The sequence below is a fragment of the Vidua chalybeata genome, chromosome 12, assembly GCF_026979565.1.
Source record: "Vidua chalybeata isolate OUT-0048 chromosome 12, bVidCha1 merged haplotype, whole genome shotgun sequence".
NCBI lineage: Eukaryota > Metazoa > Chordata > Aves > Passeriformes > Viduidae > Vidua > Vidua chalybeata.
In genome coordinates, this window is record NC_071541.1 from 6,858,031 (window position 1) to 6,880,203 (window position 22,173).

Consider the following 22,173-nt stretch of genomic DNA (forward strand, 5'->3'; position numbering starts at 1 on the left):
CATTTGCATCACTAGTGACAGAAATCCCACTGCTGCTTTCAAAAGCTACACAAAAATGCTCCCACCCTCCTACGAATATCTGAAGCCAGACAAATAGTCACAGTCAGCTTTTCTCTCATTTTCTTGGCTTTATGGGGCATTTGGATAGTAAAGCAAAGAACATTATGGAGGAATACGGAAAAGGGAATTGCTTCCCCATTAGACACCACTTAATTCTCTGCCTTAAGAAGGCTCATTTTAGTGGGCATTGCAATAACAGGCTGTGAACTTATTTTCTTAGTTCCTGATATATTAATAAGTAATATTAGTGGTTATAAATGACTAACATTAGTTGTTAATTCAAGCTGTGGTTTTAATACATACCTTTATTTTTTATGCACTTTCTTCTACAAATGCAAATTCTCTTTACTCCAAATCTGTATAGTATACTTTAAGGTCTAGCCAGGAGGAATCTGTTCCAAGGGAATATTAAGTACTGCTAAACATGTTAGTGTGCAGTCACAACACTAAGAAATGTTGCGTGAAAGAAAAAATAAGCTGTTAATAATATTGCAGTATAGATAATAATTTAAAGATGTCTGAGAAAAAGAAAAATTCAAGCATTTGTTGCTGTGCCTTGAAGTTGGGAGAAATGTGTCCACAGTGTAATGAAGGGAATCTGAAATGCAGTTAATTTCAAAAAGACATTTGTTTACAAAACTAACTGTATTCCCTGCCTTGGTGCATGTGCATGTTTAGATGCATGCTGAAAGAAATCCCAGCTGTATCACACCTTTCCCTCTCTGCAGCTACACACTTTCTTCTATAGAATCCAAGTTTGCTTTTCATTAAAGCCCACTCTGTTTGTGGCATTTGATGTATTTTGAACTATTACTTTTTTGAACCAGTGCCTGAGAAGCAATAGTCAGAGCAATACTCAGAGCCTGGCCGCCTCTGGCATGTCGGGGTGGTTTAGCAGTGCCACTATTTTGCAATAAAAACAGATTTTTCAATAAAAATCCTGTCCAGGAAGTCCTGACCCCACTGAAGCCAACGGCAAATATTCACACTGGCTTCAGATTCCCAGTGCTCCCTTGCGCAATGAAAAACCTCACTTGGAGGTTGGATAGAGCATCGCTATCGATGCCGTGGAGCCCAGAGCAGAGACTGAACCCCCTGAACTTACCATGGTGGCTGTGATGGGGAGCTCCACTCACCTTCTGTCCCTTCCTGCAGTGCTCCGTGTCCTGCGGCCGGGGCGTCCAGCGCCGCTCCGTGCAGTGCCACAGCGGCACCCCGAAGGCAGCCGAGGAGGCCGAGTGTGACCCGGCCAGCCGGCCACCTCCGCAGCGGGACTGTCACCTCCCCGCGTGCCCCACGCACCGCTGGGCAGCCGGAGAATGGCAGGCGGTAAGCAGGGACCCCCCTTCCCCGGCCCGGGGGTCACGGCTCCTGTGCTCTCAGGCGTGGCATGATGCTGGATGCCGAGGCCAGGGAGCGCTGCCGGAGGGTCGCGGTGTTTGGGTTGCAACCTGGGGTTGCAAAACAAAAAAAAAAGAAGAGGCAGAGGGAAGGCTCATGCATGCTGGCTGAAAGGGGAAGAAATGCCTCTGTAGGGTTAATTTATTGCTTCGTGCTGCCTTGTGTTTGGCTGGGACCTATGCAAATACTGAGCAGGTCTTGGGTAGGGCGGATTTGGGTCTCTTCCAGGAGACAGAGCCCTGCTGCGCTGCTCCAGCCTGAGCCCCATGCCTGGAGAAGTTAGGGAGCAGTGGTAATCCCCTCTTTCCTGCCCCATTACCCCAGCTCCATCTGACATCCCTATCCTTTCACTGAGCTCCAGGTTCTTTGCTCTTTTATCAAGTCACGGACAGTGCCAAGATCAAGTCTTCTGTGGGAGATGATGCTTTTCTGTGTGACCAGGATCAGTTCCCATCAAAAACAACTACTGAGACTGAAACTGGAGATAAAGCTGCTGCTCCAGTGGTTTAGGGAGTGACTCCAACTCTCCTGCTGTGTGGGCAATAAGTGGCCTCAAGGTTGGTGGGTGGTAGGAGGACGAGGGGACTCTGAGCCGGAGAAGCCCTCCCATGCACTGCCAAGAGTGTGCTGTGTCAGCCTTCAAATGCACTGAAGTTTTTGGCAGAGGCAGTTCAGACCAGACAGCAAAATTATTCTTTTCATTCTGTTTTTTTTTTCCATTTTTAGCCCCTGCATGTGGTACCTCAGCCTGATGGGAACAGGACACACAAGTTTATCTTGATTTCCCCAATCTCAGCAGTGCTGGGAAATTGGGTTTATAATCCTGTGTAACCCAGCCACGGGTGCAGGAGGTCAGAGGGGGCTGTGCCCTTTCCCAGCTGCTTCCCAGTACACAGGGAAGTGTGATGGGAAGCAGCAGGAGGCAAAGCTAGGCTGGTCACACTGTGATACCAGATGGAAACATCCTAGCCAGAAAAGGAAATGTAGGAACAGCTGAGGGGGCTCCAGCAGCTTCCTTGCAGTTTTAGTTTTAGTTTTACAGAGCCCATTAAGTTCTTCAGCTAATAAATTTAAAGGCAGCAAAGAGGTCACCAAACAGCATGTAGTGCTAGTCCTTACCTAGTGGTGTAATCAGCCCTGGAAAGAAACAGCTCCTGCCCCATCCTTTCATAGGGTCTTAGAATCATTAAGTTAGAAAAGACCTCCAAAATCATCAAGTCCAACTTTCAACCAAGTTTTGCCCTCTCTCCTTTATTTTTGCAACTTCCTAAAACAGTTTGGAGAGGTGCCTGCCCCCACCCTTCTGAGCCCTTGATGGGACATAAATACTGATGTTTTCTGAAGTTTTCCAGGGCTCCTCACTGCACTGGGCAAATTTTGAACATACAATGGAGATTTGTTTTTTCTCCAAGGGAGCTTTACTAAGAGGATGGACTGGAGGTTTCCTCACCCTCATAAGTAACGATGAACAGGAAAATGCAGGAGCTGCCCAATGTGAGCTTGGCCCTTTGGCTGATTCCAAGCATTTTTTTCAAGCACTTCTTATTTTGTTCTGGTGTACACAGTGAAAAAAAGGAATAGCATCTCCACCCCAGCCATAGGAAATGTCCATGAGGCAGCACAGATTTCACTGGTATTCTCTGAGCAGGGAGCAGCAATGAACATGGAAGGCAGGATATAAATAACATCTCAGTGCTGTCTTGTTCTTGATTTCTTATCTTTAAAGGGAATCTCTCAAGAGGGTTTGGGGGGTTTTAATTGTTCCTTTTTTTTTGTTGTTGTTGTTTAGAAAAAGTGTTGGTCTTGACAATGAGAAGGAATATGAAACTTACTGGAAACCATTTACTGCTCTGTTGGTGTATCACCATTAATCACCTGTTCTCAGTGCCCTCACCAGGGAGAAGAAAGTCAATAGAAAGAGCCTTGCTAATGTCAAAATAAAACTCAGACTAGAGTCACAAAGAAAAAGGAAAAATTGGGAAAAAGAAGGGGTTTTTTTCTTTAATATGAGCCTCTGTGGAAGGACAATGCTTCCTCTCTGGAAGCTGCCATGCAACTCCTGAATCTTTGACATTTGCCTTTTGGGGGGAAATTGTGCCATCCTTGCCTGATTTGAATTGCAGAGTTACCCAAGGCATGTTTCAAGCGTTCATGCATGGGGGGTACATTTCATCTCTGTGTCAGATTGTTATTTTAAAAAAAGAAGAAAACAATCAATGCTTTTGCAAAGCAATGCCTTTGGGGTTATTTTAATTATTATTATTGCTTTTCTAAAGCAGTTTCAGAACTGCTTGAAATGATCCTTAATTTGAACTGCCAGGAAAATAGTTCAGAATTTGGGAAATGAGGCAAAAGAGACAAATATTGTCAAATGCCTGACCTGTTTTCAGATTTTACTATCAATAGCTGTTATAGCCTGACCTCACTGTTTTGTGTGAGATTTAAATCAGTCTTGAACATGATATTTCATGCAAAATCTGTCACTGCATTAAAACAAAAAGTAGCCTTTCCATGCTAGTTGAACTATCTGCTTTCTACATGAATAATGTTTTATAACTGGGGTGGCTGATTGGAACCTCTGCAGTGTTTCTTTTTTACTTAGTTCATGATGGTTTCACTGTCTTTGAGCCTCATTTAATATTTCAGTGGGATTATTTCAATTGCCAGTTACCCTTAAAAATACAAATAACCAAACTTTCAATATCTGATGATGACAGAATGCACAGAGCTGGCTCAGGTTTATTTGGCCACACAACTGTTATTTGCAGACAAACCCAAATCAGGCTGGCCTGTGCTTGGGAGTGTCAGTCTTTCATCAGCAAGTAATGATTTTAAACAAGGATGGGCTTTTGATGTGATAACTCTTCACTGCCAGTGTTAGAAGATGCCTTGATGGCATAGCCATGGTTCACCCTCTTAAAGTGAAGCATGAGCCAGTGTACTTTGCAAATTTAGTCTGAAATATACATTAAGGAGATAAGACAAAATCAGGCTTGGTTCTTCCCACTCCTTTCAAGGTGCCTCCTTTGGCTGTGAGGGACCATGGAACAATTCACCCTGTATTGCTGACCCATTGCTGGGCTGGAAAATGCCAAAGAAGAGAAGAGGGCAGCTTTGAGCATCCTGTGAGCCCACTCCCACTGAGCAGGAAGGTCAGGGTTCAGGCTGCCCCAAAAGCTGTCAGGGAAGCTCCCTGATGATGGAGGTGTCGTGGTGCCATATTCACACACAATGACCCCCTTTCAGTTTTTACTTATGTAATATTAAAATAATAATAGGGAGATAATCAGAGATGGGCAAATATAGCTCACTTTGTTTGCTTTCTGGGGAAGTCACACTCCAGCAAATTCCTCCAACCCCTGTAGGATTGCCATGTTTCAGCACAGACCTAGAATGAGCTTCCACTCCAAGAACTCAAAGCAAGAGAGTAAATAAGGTTGAAAGCACACAAAGCCCTTGGGGTCTTCTGGCAGACTGCAGATTTTGCAATGTTGACTGTTGCCTAAGAGCTCCTAAGTTATTCCTTTGGAATAAATGCTGCTTTGTGGAGCTGCCTCTCCTTCCCCATCCCTTTCCACTTTGCCCCAGTTTTAAATATTTACACCCAACATGATGCTGTGCTCACTGCTGCTCTCCTGGTTTGCTGCTGCTGCCACAGACTGATCTGATTTTTCAATATTCTCAAATAATTTACAATCCTGGTTCTGACAGCCAATTACAGTAACAGTGCCATGACAGTGCCTGCATTTTGCCATTAGCTGAACCCACTAATATCTTCCTAATTGTTGGCCAGCCAGGAGAGCAAGAGCTGCTTCAGGGAGGCTGGAAATGATGTTTGGAGAGTAAGACTCTAACTAGATTAAACTGGCACAGTGTTCCAAGCCTAGGTAACTTCAAGCAGTGTTTCTGTACAGATAGGAATGGTCTGATTGGATGTTTTATCCTTTTCCTCAAGGGGAAGACATTTCCTATGTTCTATAAAATGATTATTTTCATGCATTTTTCTCCTCGTTAATCCAGTTAGTTGAAAGTATTAAAAGTCCATTACAGGCAATAACTAAAAGAAAATAGGGTTTTATCTAGACAGCTGCTCTTACACTGATTTATTTTGTTTTATGTGTTTTTCTAAGATGCTCTCCAAGGACAGCCTCACTCCTAGGAACACAGCCTCACAGCCAGGCTCGTTTTTTCATGACAAGCAGAGAAAGAACTGAGTCCTTGAAATCTCCTGAAGGACCTGGGGAGCAGTTGTACTTGTCTGGCATGAGTTGCTCTTAATATCAGGCAGGGCAGTGTTTAAAAGAGAATAAAGCTGCAGGGCTGCCTCCACTGCAGTGGTTGTAGAGTTGTGTTTGAGGCTAGGCTAGGAGAAGCTCTGATCAACCTGCTCTAGTAGAAGGTGTCCCTGCCAATGGCAGGGGGTTGGAATGAGAAGATTTCTAAGGTCTTTTTCACCCAGACTGCTCTATGATGATTCTATGATTCTGTGTGCCCCATGCCAAAGCAGAGAGCTGGGGCAGGAGCTCCCCCCACACCAGCCACAGCCAGAGGTGCAGCAGTGTGATTTTTGCAAGGGGAATGGTTGAGCTGTCATTCTCCAAAGAGCTGTATTCACTAGGGGCTGAAATAACAGGGCTTGGCCCTTTCTTCTCCCCTTTCCCTATCTCCTGGCCCAGCATGCCCAATCCTGCATCTTTTGATCCTACCACAGCAGGACCCCACATCTGCCCAATCCCAATACCTGCTACCTTGGTTTCTCCTCTCTCCTGGGATGTGTGTTAGTACCTCCAGAGGTCAGGAGCAGTTTGTCACTGGCAGCAGCACGTGGCACAGCAGGGTCCTGGTGGAAAATTTTCCCCCAGGTGATACCAGTGACAGCTTACAGGGGTTGCTGGGAGGAAGGCTCGCTCTGGATGTGGGTTCATTCCCCGGAGTCCCTCAGGGTTGCCTGAGCTGTTGTTTCTTGCACACAGTGCACCAAGACGTGCGGGGAGGCGTCCCGGTTCCGCGAGGTGTTCTGTGTGGATGAGAACAAGCAGCTGCAGAACAGCGGCTACTGCGAGGCCAGCAAACGCCCGCCCGAGGTGGAGAGCTGCGGGCTGCCCCCCTGCGAGTACATCTGGATCACAGGAGAGTGGTCAGAGGTGAGTCCCCCATGGCCTGCACCAGGCCATGCTCTCCTCCTCTCAACACTGCCCTTGCTGAGGTATTGCAACCCCAATCAGCAGTGGCAAGGCAGCGCTGTTTTAATTATTTTTTTAATTATTATTTTTTGGTTTATTTCAGTGTGCAATCTCCCTGTTGGATAGAAAGGAGCGGTGCTGTGGGAGACACCCAGGATATTAAAGACTAAAAGCAGCCTGCTCAGGGTCCTAGCTAATATTATCTGGAGGCAATTTTCTTCCAAAGCACAGTGCATTCAGCAGGCACCCTCTTTGGTTTTCTGCTGGTTAATTTCATTTATTTAATTAATTGGTTTTATTCCCATCCGCTCCCTGGGGGCTCTGGGGTTGTGAGTTGTGTAAGGGTCCAGATGTGCATCATGGGGGAGAGGCAAGCCTGGAGGTGACCATGGGGGCACATCCTTCCTCAGTGCTGTCTTTGCAGGGGCAAGGACCCGGAGTGAGGGAAGGCAGGGCATTCACCCTCACAGCTGGGAGGCAAGGAATATAGATGAGTTTTCCTTGCAGCGGGCGCCGCATGCAGGAGGATGCAGGCTAATCTCAGCCTGTTTCCTTCTGCAGCCAGTGAAGGATTACTTTCCAGTTGGAGAAACAGCAGAGGGAAATGACAAGGCAGCTGCTGACACAGCGCTGATTAAAAAGAAAGAACGAGAAAAGGGAAAAAAGAAAACACAGCAGGACTGAGGGGAAGGAGAGCCAAGCCACCTGAGATAGTGCAAGGAGGGAGAAATGTGGAGACATGAGAATATCTCAGAGCAGTCTGGTCTCCTGAGTGGTTTGAAATATTGAGGTGCCTGTCCGGCTGGAGCTCTGGCTCTGCTCCTTGCCCAGGCACCCTCTACCCACCCCCCAATGCCTGGGAGACCACCTGGGAGCACTCAGGCCCATGAAGACAGAGAGGTGAAGAGAGCTTTCAGAGCCAGAGTTTGGCTCTCCCAGGTCCCACTCAGCCCTTTGATGAGGAAAGCACCAGTGCTATTAATCCTCTAATTACAATGAAAATTTTCTCATTCTTCTAGTTGCTGACAAGTTCCTGCAATTCAGGGTCAACCTTGACCATTTTCTATCTCTCTGTATCCCATGGCAAAAAAACACCACAAACCAAAACAACTAATAGAGGCATTTCCGAATTCCCATGGATCTTCTGCTCCTTTCTTTGTGCTTGGGAAGAAATAACACGTGGCCAGGAACCAGTCTGGAGCAGGGAGTCCTGGAGCAGCTGTAGATCCAGCCCAGACAGGAGCTGGGTGCTCAAAGATAGTGTCAGGCACCAGCCCACTTGTAGTAGCCACTTACAATATTCATGACTGGCGTAAATAGATACCAGTGATCTGTTGAATCAGTTTCCTGTGTTAAAAGCTGACAGGCCTGGTTTCCTCCCCTCCCATTTTGGGCAGCCTTCCTGAAGCACGCGGTGCTCACTGGTATTTGCTCTGCCCGCAGTGCTCCGTCACGTGCGGGAAGGGATACAGGCAGCGCCTCGTGTCCTGCAGTGAGATTTACACCGGGAAGGACCACTACGAGTACGGGTACCAGAACATGGTCAACTGTCCTGGCACGCAGCCCCCCAACATCCAGCCCTGCTACCTCGGAGAGTGCCCCATCTCGGCCTCCTGGCGCGTCGGCAACTGGGGAAGCGTAAGTTGGGCAAATTTCTTTTTTGGCCAAAAAGACTGGAACAACCTGGGTTTTTTTCAGACACAGACTGAAGGTTTGGCAGGGGAATGTTTTAGAGCTGCTTAAATTAATGCATGGCATACTCTGTTGCAGCAGCAGGCGTGGTGTGTGTAGGGCTCCATACTTCACACTGAACCCTTTCATATGGGAGAGCCCCAGCGGCTACAAGTAGAGTCATTCATGAAAATTGGGATGTAGCCAACATTTGTGGCTGTGTTGATGGCCATGCTGAATGCTTAGTCAGAGAGTGGGGTCATTGCAGAAAACAAGGATTTGAAAGCCTTGTGCTAGAAGGATTGGTGAGCCACTGGCAACTGCAGTTGATTCCACTTGGCCATGTGTATGAGAAAGACTTGGGAGCCAACATCAGGCTGAAACACTGGTCATTTGAGCCTTAAAACGATTTTTTTCTAGTTTTTTTTTCCTCTCCCTCCTTCTCACAAATGCTGGGACAGGTCAGGGGAAAGAACCTGGCCCTTCTGCTAAAGTTATTTGTGTTGAGCTTCTTTTGGGACCTGAACTACAAGATCAAATTTTAGTTAAGGTGATAACATTTCACTTCTTAGGGCTTCTGACATTCTTTGAAATGTGATGTTTCTCCCATAAACTTGATTTATTAACCCAGCTCAGGCATTTGTAGGAATTTGTCAAACCTTTACAAGGCGATGAGTGTCAAGCCAAGTAAAACGTAGTAGAAGTTGTCGTGGTAACTGGCAAAGCCATTTGAAACCTAAGTTCCTCCTGCCCCATAGGAAGCTTCAGATCCTCCCTGTGAGTCAGCACAGAGGAGTTACAGCAAAGAGCTCAGCCTCAATTAATTGGTATTTTCCCTCAGAATTTAAGTGCAAAATACCCAACTCATTAATCCAACTTCACTGCAAAGAGTATTCATTTCAGAGAGCAAGACCTTTCTCCTCACTTTGGGCTGCTGAATGTCCCAGTGACCACCAAGTGCCATGACCCTTGTCAGCTGTGATTTTGAAAGGGATTTAATGTAAAACGCCATCCCCTTTGATGGACAGAGAGAGTCCTACTCAGCGCTTCAGCTAAATTTTATGGAACTGGACTTGATAAAGAGTAAATGCTCAAGCTGTGAATACCATGACCCATTGAAGACCATCTTCTGCATGGTTTATTCCTTTAGAATAATAATTTCTAAATGGATGAGCAACTTCATTTTCCTTATAGCCTAACCTGGTAGCTGTAGAAAGAGCTGATTTTCATTTCTCAGGTACTTGAAAGAACAAGTTGTCGATGGAGGAGCAAAGGTGCTCCCACCTCCCACAGCCCACACTCAGTAGCTGGATGCTCTGCTGCTTGGTAGCTCCAGTAACTTGTGCAATTTCAGCCTTAGGATTGCCCTTAATCTGGGTGGTTTGAGGATGACCCAGTGTTTGCATAGATGTAGCCATTTCCCCAGGAGGTGAGGGGAGAGAAGATTTTGAGGCTCCATTTTTTTTTTTTTTGGTGTAATTTGCATAGAAAACAACAATCTTCCTGATGTGAAAAATAAGCAATTTCACTTGAGCACACAGTTGGTTCTCTTTAGCCAACTGCCTCATCCAGCAAAGTGTGCAAACACTGAGCAAAGTATGGTATTCTTGAAGTAATCAATGATAATAAGGGATTAATTACCAAAGGGACTACTCATTTGATTAAAATTAAGCCTGTGTTTGTACACTTCACAGGACTGAAGTCTTTGCTGCTGTCTCTTGATACAAGGGAAACCATCTGTCTCTCTTCTTTCTTCTGGAGCCCATAAACCCTTGAGATAAACCAGGAATCTCTGTCTTGTGTCCCACAGTGCTCTGTCACCTGTGGAGCTGGGGTCATGCACCGCTCAGTGCAGTGTTTGACCAACGACGACCAGCTCAGCAGTTTGTGCCATGTGGACCTGAAACCTGAAGAGAGGAGGATATGCCACAATGTCCATGACTGTAAGTCTGCTGATTTACACCTTCTTTTGCCTTTCCATGGCTTCAGCATCTTTTCCCCTCAAACTCCTTGAGATCTGCAGTATTTCCAAGCATTGGGAGCCATCCAAGTAAGCACTAAGACACTTCAGGGAAACCTGTTAAAAATAAAAAAGATGTTTTGATGCTTGGAAGTCTCAGAGTGTTCCAAACTAAATTTTGATATGCAGTTGTTCAGTGACTACAAGTATTTCTGTTTTGTTTCAGGTGACTTACCAAGGAGTTGCAAAGACGTTAAAAATCTCGAAGGCGTCACTGAAGATGGTGAATATTTCCTGCAAGTCAAAGGAAAGACATTAAAGGTGCATTTCAGCAACAGAATGACAGTTAATGGGTTTTCTAAAGGTTCAAGAGGACCCTGCCTGTGGTGTTCACTTCCACTCTTGAATTTTCTGCCTTTGGTTGTCTCAGTGATGCCTTTGCACATGAAACAATTCTGGCTTCTCTCTCTCAGGTGTATTGCTCTGGGATGCAGACTGACAGCCCAAAGGAGTATGTGACCCTTGTAAATGGGGATGCAGAGAATTTTTCAGAGGTGTATGGATACAGGTAAGAAATCCTGTAATCATGAACCTTACAGTGTTTTTGTTTTCCATGGCAATATTTCCTGGTCATGAGTAGAAAGGGTTTTCTTTTGATTTAGATTGCATAACCCGACCGAGTGTCCGTATAACGGGAGCAGACGAGAAGACTGCCAGTGTAGGAAAGATTACACAGCAGCTGGGTTTTCCACCTTCAGCAAAGTAAGGCTGGACCTGAACACTATGCAAATAATAAGTGAGTAAAAACAGGGCCTTGCCATTAAAAAAAAAAAATGTTTATTTTACACAATTATAACTGTGACAAGAAAGCAGTAGTACTCTAGTGAGCAATATTCTTGAGAATTCCTGTTAAAAGCTGCTTTTAGACTTGGTCACCTGTTTGCTGCTTTACACCTGGAGACTGCAGCTTGAGTACACCAGAGACGCTCATGTTATTTCTCTGTAAAACAGGAAAATACTAAGGCAATTGCTGGTGTATCTGCTCTGCAGAATGTTGCATGCTCCCAGCAGCCCAGTGCATTTTGTGAAGGATTTTATTTTATTTCATTTCATTTGGTCCCCTCTTTTCACAAGGGACTCAGACACAAAGCCTGATCAGGGAGGAGCTGCCCCACTCCCCCACCCCCCTCCATTTTACTCAGAGAGGTGTCAGGAGATCCCAGTACAGGGGGCTCCACTGGGATGGGGATGCTATTCCCAGTGGCCAGGGCAGAGAAGTCTCTCAGCAGAGCCAGACCACAGGGAAATAACTTGTGTTGAGGGCTGGGGACATGGATTTGCAATGGAGAAAGAGAATATAGCTGTGCAATAAGAGTAACACACTGTCTCTTTTGTCATTCCTGTGATCTGGGAGCCCATCCCACCACCAGAGACCCTGTAGCATTCCATGGGGTTATGGTTTCAGTCCCCTGACTCCACTGCTATCAGTTTTCAGCAACTGTTTTAAAAATATAACATATTGTTGGGAGTTCATTCAGTAAATAGCTAAGTGGTTTTTTAGCAAATCAAAATCCTTCCCTGTAAGACGACTCCTTATCTGATAAGTGGGTTTTATCACTTAATTTTCAAGACCTCCCAGTCTATCAATCTGTAAAAAGCAACTAATAATCTGTAAAAGCTTCTAGGTAAAGATCTCAAAGGAACCACCCTCTGGGAATTTGATACCAGCTCCCTTTGAATTTCAAAAGGAGCTGGGCACCTACCTCTGTCAGGCAGGAGCTATCTCACATCCCCATCTAAATGAGTCTCAGTTACTTCAGATCATTCCAGAGCAAAATACTCCAATTCCCTTTGAAAACCCGACCCCTGGGCTGGGGCAGCCAGGAGAGCAGAGATGTTGTTTGCTTTTGTTTAAAAGAGAGATTTAGAAGGTGCTGTAGCCTTTTTGAAAGTGGGGATTTTTTTGATAGCGAAATAAACCCCAAGTTAAGGGTTCGAGTTTTGTTGTTATTTATACCTTGTTCCTAAATCACCAACAGATTTAAACTGAGCTGTAATTACTGAGTGTAAATGTCCTGTTAAATTCAGTGCTCATGTGCTGGGAATCATGTGGGATGAATCAGGATATTTAATATTAAAAATATAGTAATCTTGATATCATAAAAGTATAGTAATCTTGACTTCCTACATTAATATGGGAAGCTAACTTTGGTGAATTTAAACATTAGCAAAGAGCATGTTTACATTTACTTTGTCTTCTCCCTGTATCTTTCTTTCCATGTTATTCACCAACTCTTCTCCACAGCAACTGATTTACAGTTTGCACAGACACATGATGGACGACCGGTTCCTTATGCCACTGCTGGGGACTGCTACAGTGCTGCCAAATGCCCGCAGGTATTTGACAAGAGCATTTAACAGGAATTGGTGCCATTTGTTATGTTCAGGCCCTCTATTAATTACTGCTGATCGCAGCAACCCAACTTCAGTGAGTGGCACATTCTTATCTCAGCGATCTGAAACTTTTCCCTTTGTGAAGAGGGAGAAAATGATGGAGAAAGTTCCTTTTGTGAACGGGAAGAAAGCAGTTTCCATTTTCCATGTTATCAGGCCAGTGGCTGCCTAAGAGACGTTCCCTAAGGCTCCAGTAAAGGAGAAAAGGAAGAAGAGGCTGTGGGGGGAGAACTGGGTTTTGCCTGCATAGTTGAAGACATGGGGATCAGTCCATGACAGGACTTGTGGAAATGCTGGGCAGAGAGAGCAGCAGGGAGTAGATGCTTTTCGAAAGTCTGTAGGAGACAAATAACACTGTGTTAGGGATGGCTTGCTGCATGTCCCCAGCACATCTACCTTTTGTGGGGCTGGGCATGGGGAGTGGTCTGCTTGGATAGTCCAAGGTATTGGGTGGGCATTACTGGCAAAGGGCATTAACAGGGAGTCGCAGCAGCAGACAGCAGAGGGCAAACCTCTCCATCTCCTTCCCTCCCTGCTTTCAGAGCTGACACTTTCCCGTACAGCTCAGCAGCTTAGGGATTGACTCCTTACCTCAGGAATGCTCATAAATGTTAATATCCATCCACCTGACCCAGACAGTTTGCTCCTCACAGAAAATCAGCATTCCCAAGGCAGCAAGTACAAGGAACAAAGCTAACAGCCAGCTGGTACTGCAGGCCGTGCTGGGCTGTGGGTCAGCCTGGGGATGTGTCCAAAGGATCCCTCCGTGGGTCCAGAAATTGGCAGGACTGGAGTCTGCCATGAGGGGGAGGGGAGGGCTGGGGGCTGAGCACTGGATGCTGGCATAGTCCTTAATTTTCCATCCATCTTTCTCATTTTGAGAAAGGGTGGAATTAAGTGTTTTAAAGAAATTGAAGAGTTTCACTAGTCTGGGAAAAAAAAAAAAAAAAACACAGTGGAAAATAAGGAAAACAAGGACAAGTGTGCCCTCTCCAGTTGAGGAGGGAGAGCAGCTGCAGCACATCCCTGAGGTTCCTTCCTGGAGCACGTCAGGCTCTGCAGTTTGCCATGGGAAAGCCAACAATGCCCTCAGCCGGCAGAGAAGAAGCAGTGCAAAACCGGGGTAAAGCAGTGAAACCTGGGGGGAAAATGCAGTTCAAAAGCAATCTAAAGCCCCTCCTTCTCTGCAGCCACCAAGGACAAGAAACTCCTAATGTGAGCCATGCTGTGATTTGTACAATGATCATGGTCAGAGCAATGGAAAACAAGGAAAACCCTGCTGTCAAGATCCTGTTAGAAAAGCAACACCGTGGCATGCTGGGAGTGTGGAGCATGGCATTTTGGGATAACCAGGCTCTGGTTGTTTTTTAGGGTCGCTTCAGCATAGACCTGTACGGGACAGGCCTGTCCCTAATGGGAACAGCCAAGTGGCTCTCACAAGGGAATTACGCGGTGTCGGAAATTCAGAAATCCCCAGTAAGTTGTAACTTTAATTATGGCTATACCTGCTCATCAGAAGTTTTTAATCACCACGTTGTCATTCACAGCAACATCTTCCAATAGAGACTAACAAAAAATGAACATCTGACATTAAAGTGTTGTATGTAATTGTAGTGGAGCAAGGCCCTCGCGGGTTTAGCTTGATCAGAGTTATTGCAATTAATTAGTGAGCCTGATTAACTGTGAAGCTGAAAGTGCTGAGTGCTGTGGGGCAGACATATCCTTAATCAGTTGCCCGAGATGTCCAGCATGGAGTGTGCATCACAAGGCAGGGCAGCAGGGCAGGGTCAGGGCTGCAGAGCAGAGTTGAACATGCAGGAAGGGTCTGGTGCCAGGCAAGTGCCCTGAACTGTTCCTAACACATGGCTGATAAAGCATGGAGGGTGTGGACCTTCCTGCTGGTCTGGTCTGGGTTTATCTCCTTGGGAAAACTTCAAGTCGCAGGAGTGTTGCAGAGGCACCATCCCCTGTCACTGCCTGTGGCTCTGCTGGCTGGATCCTCAGGGTAAGCCAGGCAGCCCTTCAGAATCACTCACAGCCAAATTTGTACTTGTACTGCTGAATTTGCCTGCCTGTTAACACCTCCTGCAGTCACAGTGTGCCTTCACTCTGTTGCTTCTGTGTCATATTCTGAAATGGTAGAAACCCAGGATTGCTTTTTTGGCTGTTATTTCATGTGAGTCATCCCAATTGCCCCTGTTAAAATTCTCCAAAGGAGGTCACCATCATTTAACAAACAGCAATTGGCAAAATATCCTCTCCTGTACTGCTGTCAGTCTCCCCCTGGCTCTGGGGAGCACAGTCTCCTCTGTGCTGGTCTCTCAGATGAGAATTAATGCTACAGATCTGACCACACTACAGGTGGAAGAGGACCAGCACACGCCCTGTATGTCAGTTCCAGAAGGTGCTTTTCTATCATCCCCTTCTAAAAGGAGAGAAGTCACCTTTGGGGTTGCAGAAAACATCATGGCTGGCAGAATTAAAACAAACTTTAAGGAACAGGGGTGCTCAAAAATCCTCCATCACCTGGTGGCATCTGTCAAGTGCTGTTCCAAGGGCGTAATTGCCTGCAGGAGCAGAAGAAAGAACGGTGTAGTGAGAAGAGATGATAGCAGCCTGCTGCAGTCACAGATCAATAATGTCAAGGGCAGGGTGGAGCTCGTTTAAAAATAAGTGCTTTGTGCAAACTTGTTGTGTGCTTAAGTCCAATTTTCTGGTAATTGAGGGTTGAATTCCCCTCAAGGACTGTCTGTCCATTGTAATGACCAAGAGGAGAAAGATTCTGCAGAGGTAAGATAAGGAAGGCCAGATGGAGGTATTAATTTCCTGACTCTAGCCCAAAGTTGCACCCTGCTTGCTGGGCTCACCTGGAGACCAGGTCAGCCTCAGGACCACTCCACACTTACCCCTGCTGGCTGTGAGAAAGGGAGGAGGGTTGGCACCTCAGCAAATAACATCACCTCACCCTATCACTTTCCCTCCTCTCTTGTCTCTGGAACCACTCCAGGACTTTGCCTTCCAAGTGGATGTTTCCTGGTATTGCCTGCAAATACCCTTTCCATGCTCAGGCAGAGCTGAGCAGTTGCTTCTGACCCAGAGTAGTTTTGCTCTTGCATGAGCCAAGTTTTCTACTCACTACTGTTACTCACTGTGGGGCAAACTGGAGAAAGCAGATACCCTTGATATACCCTCCAAATGGCCTTCTCCTTGGGCAGCTTTCAATTTAATAAATCAAAACTACCCTTTCCTATTTGTGTCCATCATCTGACCTGCTAGCACTAAAGAGAATTACATTTGTGTATATTTGAATACAGCAGTGATCTCATAGATTGATTTTGGCATAATTTGTTTTCTTATACACCCTGAAAAACGTGGCTTGAGTAACCCAGATCTGGCCCTTCTACAGCATGGAATTCCTGAGCTCTTACTGAGCTGTTATTTCTGATTTTGCCTGCAGGATGGTACCAAAGTAGTAGGAAGATGTGGTGGTTACTGTGGGAAGTGCACTCCATCATCTGGAACAGGCCTTGACATTCAGGTGTTATAGCAGTGGTGAGTTCTCAGCTGCTTCTGCATGAAGGAAAATCTCCCCCAAAATGCCCTGAAGGAGTAGATCAGACCATGTTTGCAAAAAGACATGGAGTGCATTGGTGACAGCCACCCACCCCACACAGCATCCCTGTGGGATCCCCTCCTCCCCCAGTAACCCCTGTGGATACAGCACTGTCACCTAGAAACACCTCCCCACCTTACTGGCACCCACCTTTGCTCTGCTCTTGTGCCAGTTTCTCTAGTGGCATGTTCCAGAGGCCAGGATGACTCTAAATGTGCACCTTTTCTGTGTTTTCCAGGTTCTCTGGGAGCAGCCAACGGAGATGAGAGATGGATGAAGGATAGTGATGCAATACCTCTGCCTTCCACTTTTATATCTGTGTATATGTGTATATAGATTGCATATTCCTAATGTACAGTATAATATTTATGTTTGGGATTATTTATTTTGATTTAATATTTTTGTACGTAAAATCATTATATTAAGGCTGCTTTTACTATTTTTATTTTTTATTGTTAAATCCTGCAGTCAAGCCACTGCATTTTGCATACTCTACATTATATGTAGCATTAAGACAAGTGATACTTAATTGTCACTGTATTCAGTTGTTTACTTTCAGTCAGTAATTTTCCTTCAGTTATGGGCTGCTTTGGCCCTCCACGGTGCTACACAATCTGCATAGGGGTATTTTTGGCATTTCAATCTGTCTTTATGCAAGGAAATTAGACAAGATGTGCTTAAATTTTTATTTTTAGGGATTAGGCTGACAGCACTCAAGGAAAACATGACAATGAATACTGTGCTAGTTGCATTAGCAATCTGTATCTTTTAGGTATGTTTTGAATTTCACATGACCTCTGTGGCCAGTGCTGAAAGCACTGGTTTGGTGCTAACATGATATTTATTAATGCTCTGTAGTTTTAGTTAATCCAGTGCCTTTATCATTGAAGAAGGGGATAAAGGAGAAAAATTGTCAGGCAATTAAAATCAATCAAGATCTACCCCAGGTTTAGGAAAATTCCTGCAGATGGATCTTCAGCTCAAGCCCTTTTTTTTCCAGGGTTCTGAAGTGAACTCACTTTTAAAAAAAAAATATCTTTGTCTCCTAATTGCATGTGCCACTGTGCTTCCTGACTCCATCTGGAAGCGGGGTATTAACTCATCCCAGACAGGCTGATCAGGCCATATGTTTCCCTGGGCTGTGTTCTCAGAAGAGATGTAGTTTCTTACAGACTTTGTTACAAAATCCTAGCATGAAGATGAAAGCATCCCTGTGGTGTTCCCTCCCCATGGGGCTGATGAGGACCGTGGGGACAGCACGCCCAGGGATGGGGACAGCACGCCCAGGGATGGGGACAGCACGCCCAGGGATGGGGACAGCACGCCCAGCCAAGCCACCCCTTCTCTTGGCCAGGGTACTCCCCTGCAGGCACTTACAGCATTTCCCCAGCTTCCTACTCACTCGCAGACCATCTGCAAAGGGAGGCTTTGCTGCCTCCTTTCAGCAAGATCACTCTGTACCTACAGATGATTCTGCCCCCCCTTCAAAAGCAAGCTGCTTTACGCCTACTCCCGTGTTGCTTCGGATCTTCCTGGTAAGGCATCTGTGCTCCTTGCCTCTCCTCATTCCCATGTACAGCCAGACATTTGCTGTTGGCTTTTTTTTAATCAAACTGAGGAGCTGTGTCCCTTAGGTGTGGTGGCTCCTGCCTGTACATAGCCCTCTACCTGTGTCACTCCACACTTTCACAGAGCTTCGTAGCACACTGAAGGGGGGTGATGTGACCAGGTTATTGTTGTAGTCTGTGACTATGTCCCTTATCTCTTTCTCCACAACTTTACTTAGTGATAGGAAGGTGCTGCCCTTTCACCTTATATGTTGAGGCAGCCAGGAGCACAAAGTACAAGGAAAGGAAGTTTTTCAGCACAGAATTACCTGCAGTTTGGAAAACCAAAGAGGCTTATCTGCTACTCCAGATAACTCTTTCCATTTTGGATGCAAGCAGTTACCAAACGCAACCTTGGGATCTTGTGTGAGTCTTTTACAGAGCTCCCCAAAGGATGTGTAATCAGTGTGTTACAAAACAGTTGGATCAATGGTGATAAATGATCCAATCCCTGGATTCATAACCTGTGTGTGCCAGGCTGTGTTCAGCCTTTGGAGTGAAACCTGTCAGCCTGACAATCAGGGATTGACACATTCCTGTCAGCTGGGAGACATCTCACAGGCGAGCAGGGCTGTGGTACAGCCCGGCAGCTGGAGAACTGGTGAAGGAAAGAGGAAAAAGGGAAAGAGAAGGAGAAAAAAGGGAAAGGGGAAAGGAGTAATAATGGAATAGTGATTTTCTAATGATAATTGCTTATGTATAAATTCTGTAGGGAAAAAGGGAAAATTGCACTATGAACTTCAGAAAGAAATAGAGGTGCTTTACCTGTGTAAGTGAAGTGAAATGAAGTGAATGGCTATTTATAAAAAGAAATACTATTTTGACCTGTACAAATTCATTTCTACCATATAGTTTCAGGGCAGCTATTAACAGAGCTAGCAGAACCTAAAAAAAATACAAAATAAACTATAAGGGAAAAAATGACAGAGCACCGATCCTGACATTCCTTAATGGTCATCATTAAATAGAGCAGATTTTGAAGATCAGAGACAATAGATATTTCTTGTTCAGGAAAGAATTCTGGGTTTTGTATATCAATGCCATTATTTTTCTACAAACTGGGGTAATTTTTTGCAAGCACTTTCCTGTACAATGTTTCCTTTCTTTCTGCTTACACTCAAAAGGAAATGAGAATACCTGTATGACATGTCTGTATGGTCTTGCTGCATTTGCCATCGTATTTCAATACCTGTGTCCTACAATAGAGGCAAAATACTTTGTACACAAGGGAATAATACATTTAATGGTAAACATTCTTTTCTGTGCTGGTGTTTATTTCCAAGGTTTGGGTTTGATTGTCCCATGCAAAAGGAATGAGGGATGGGAAGAATGTTGTTTATATGGAGCCCTGCCCCAAACCTATGTTGGAGTCTGTGGACCAGGGACCCCCTTGGAGAATGGCTGTGACCACCCACTCATGTCCTGCTGGTTGCGGCTGATGCTCCCAAAATTCTGTCCAGAGAGGACTGCTCCAAGGTGCATAATATACACAAGCACATCTCAGAGATTTGCCATGCGTTGTTCAGACATGTCTGGTGACTGGCTGGTGCTGCCTTCAATGACCAGGGACATCCTTAGACATGGCATGTAAGGGAGACAAGCAGTTCATTTTGAAATGTTTCTGAAGGATGAGCTGGGATAATGGGCCTGGTCCACACCACTTCTATTGCTATGGAAAGAAATGTGCAAAAAACAAAAACCATCTTTCCTAAATTGGAAAGGATAGTATCAAATATACAAGAAAATTCAGGCAGGAGAAATTTGGTTTAAAAGGAAGCAAATGTGGGGACTGCCTCCCAGGGTGGCAGTCAAGTGTTGAAGTGCAACCAGTGTTACATCACCACTGCCCCAGATACTGCAGGTAAGAGTGAAATTGCAATTTCTGTCTTCCCTTATATGTTCCTCATGCTTTGTCTCAGAAAATGCTGCAGATCTCTTAGTGCTGGCAGTTCCAGCCTTTTCCAGCTTCTATTTTTTCAAAGGAGAGAGGATTCCTCCCTTGTGCTGTCTGAAGCACTGTCAGATGCAGAAAACAGAACATGTAGTGTTTCAAAAGCGCAATTCTTATTTTAAATGACCAATCTCATAAAAATGTCTTTTCTATAATTTTTCCTTAATAAATTATTACAAAGACTTTAAATGTGAGCTGATGTGGAATTAATACACCGACCCTGAATCCTATTTAACCTTCCAGCCCTGTATAATGAAAGGTCATTTTAACACTTTCAGTGCTTAGGTTCTGTGTGATTAGTGCTGAGGTTCTATCACAATTGCAGCACTCTTCTTCAGTCTCTTTGTGCAGCTTCAGAGACAGAGGTGATTGCTTGATCACTTTGGCCTTCTGCCCCAATGATGGGCATTTTTCTTGTACAGAAAAATAAAAGACATTTTGTTGAAGGCTGTTGGAAAGGCATGTCTCAAGGGGTTAGTCCTAAATCAGGACGTTTGACTCCTTTCCTTCCTTTCCTCACAGCCACACTTTGAAAATTGAAGAGTGCAGAGAAGCCTGTTCTGTTGAGTCTTTCCAACACAACTCCTCAAACAGATGATTGAGGGCTGACTCAGAAGAAAGCATTCTGTCAGGGGAAGAGCACTGAGGTGAGACACCTCCCATTACCAGGCAAAGGCACAGGAATTCAACCCAACCCAGGCCTCATTAACAGCTGAAGTGGCTCAGGCCATGCCTTAAGTTCTCCCATCACTTGAACTCTTCAAATGGAGAACTCTTTCAATCTGGTCGTTGTAAGAGACGTGTTTCAGTTCATCCAGAAGTCACAGCCCTTTGTAATGTTGGTGACTGTTGTGGGAGGGGATGAGTCCCTCTGCAGTACAGATTCCTGGAGGCAGCTCCGGCTTGCATTGAGCAGGAGGAAGCTGATGACCGAAAGTGGTGCCTGTCAGTCTCACTCCAATATTTTCCAAGTATTTTTGCCTGTGAAGTGATCCAGGCAATTGGAATTGTAGCTTTCCAGAAGCAGATTTAGCTGACAAGTTTCTGACCTCTCTTTGCAATAGCGAGATGAAGAATGCTAAGAAGTTATTTTCAGCCTTCACAGAAAAGTCTGAGTTTCCACTTCAAAGTTGGCTTAATTTTCCAGTTATTTAATATTAGCAAGTATAAGGCACAGATTTCAGGAAAAAAAAAATAGTATTTTGACCTAACCCAAATGCCTTTTATACTATATTTCCTGAGGAGGTTTCTTTTGTTTGTTTGTTCCAATTAAAAAAAAAAAAAAAAAAACAAACTATGAAATTTTCCATAAAATTACTTCTGCCTCTCTCTACTTATAAATATTGGTTCTGAAGTGTTTGGAGATGTGATCTGTTGACTGTAAGCACAACAAGATCTGATGTAAGGTACCATTTTAAGCAAGGGGAGGTAGAAATGCATTTCTCCTTTGTGACACTGATCCAGGTCCTTCCAGATAGGATATAAAATGCCGCGGCTGAGGCCATGCCCATCAATCCATTTCCACCAGGAAAACCTCAGTTCTGCTGGGAGCAGAATGGTTTCCACATTACATCTCCTCACAGGTTTTGGCACATGCCTGGCTCTAATGATCAGTCTGAGCCGCCAGCAACAAGATCAAGCTGCAGCTAATTAAACATGTGTTGGTAGTCAGTGTCTCCATTTCCAAAGAGACAGTATGAGGAGAAGAGCCAGAAGTCTGGAGTAATCTCTGAATACAAAACCCTTTGTATGTGGGGCAAAGGGTGCAGGGGGAGGCAGGGCTCTGATATTCTCTCTTAAAATCATTACTTGGCTCCATTCATATGCTTATAATTTCTTCATCCTTCTTTAGTCTGCGCCAACATTTCAGATGAGCAATTAAATTAATCCAGTCTTTTCTGCATTGTCCTTTTCTAATCCATCCTCGCTGGCTTGCTGACCTTCCTCTTTGAAGCTATTCACGGCTCGCTGCCTGCCTTCCTCAGCCCCACACAGAAAGGAGCACTGACTGTGAAACGCTCTCATTGCTGCTGCTGCTGGAGCAGGGAAGTGGGAATGGCTCCCTGCAAACTCACTGGCAAGAACAGACATGCCCAGGTTAGCTGCTGTTACTGGCAAATAAAGCAGCAGTAAATACAGGTGGTGCCTCCAAGCCCCCCCGGCGGGTGGGAGCGAGGCCGCCTGCAGCACAAGATGCAAGCAGGTACCAGATGCTGCCAGAGGCTGGAGCTGTGGCCTCGTGCATGGCTTGGACTTCCCAGATGAAATTTCTC

The 22,173-nt window shown here is 45.2% G+C and overlaps 1 protein-coding gene across 3 annotated transcripts in view; it reads left to right on the forward strand.

Annotated features, from left to right (window-relative positions):
* The window catches only part of ADAMTS9 (ADAM metallopeptidase with thrombospondin type 1 motif 9), a 79,338-nt gene extending 60,133 nt beyond the window's left edge, over positions 1-19,205 (forward strand). For 2 of the 3 annotated variants that reach the window (XM_053953545.1, XM_053953546.1), the window contains exons 30-40: positions 1,216-1,389; positions 6,435-6,605; positions 8,088-8,282; positions 10,126-10,258; positions 10,502-10,596; positions 10,749-10,843; positions 10,938-11,071; positions 12,581-12,672; positions 14,101-14,205; positions 16,187-16,281; positions 16,581-19,205. In XM_053953545.1, the coding sequence (XP_053809520.1) occupies positions 1,216-1,389; positions 6,435-6,605; positions 8,088-8,282; positions 10,126-10,258; positions 10,502-10,596; positions 10,749-10,843; positions 10,938-11,071; positions 12,581-12,672; positions 14,101-14,205; positions 16,187-16,276 (1,284 nt within the window). In that variant the 3' untranslated portion in view covers positions 16,277-16,281; positions 16,581-19,205. Of the gene's footprint in view, positions 1-1,215; positions 1,390-6,434; positions 6,606-8,087; positions 8,283-10,125; positions 10,259-10,501; positions 10,597-10,748; positions 10,844-10,937; positions 11,072-12,580; positions 12,673-14,100; positions 14,206-16,186; positions 16,282-16,580 lie in introns of those variants that run through there. The other variant, XM_053953547.1, reaches the window with a different exon arrangement.
* Positions 19,206-22,173: the final 2,968 nt, after the last annotated feature.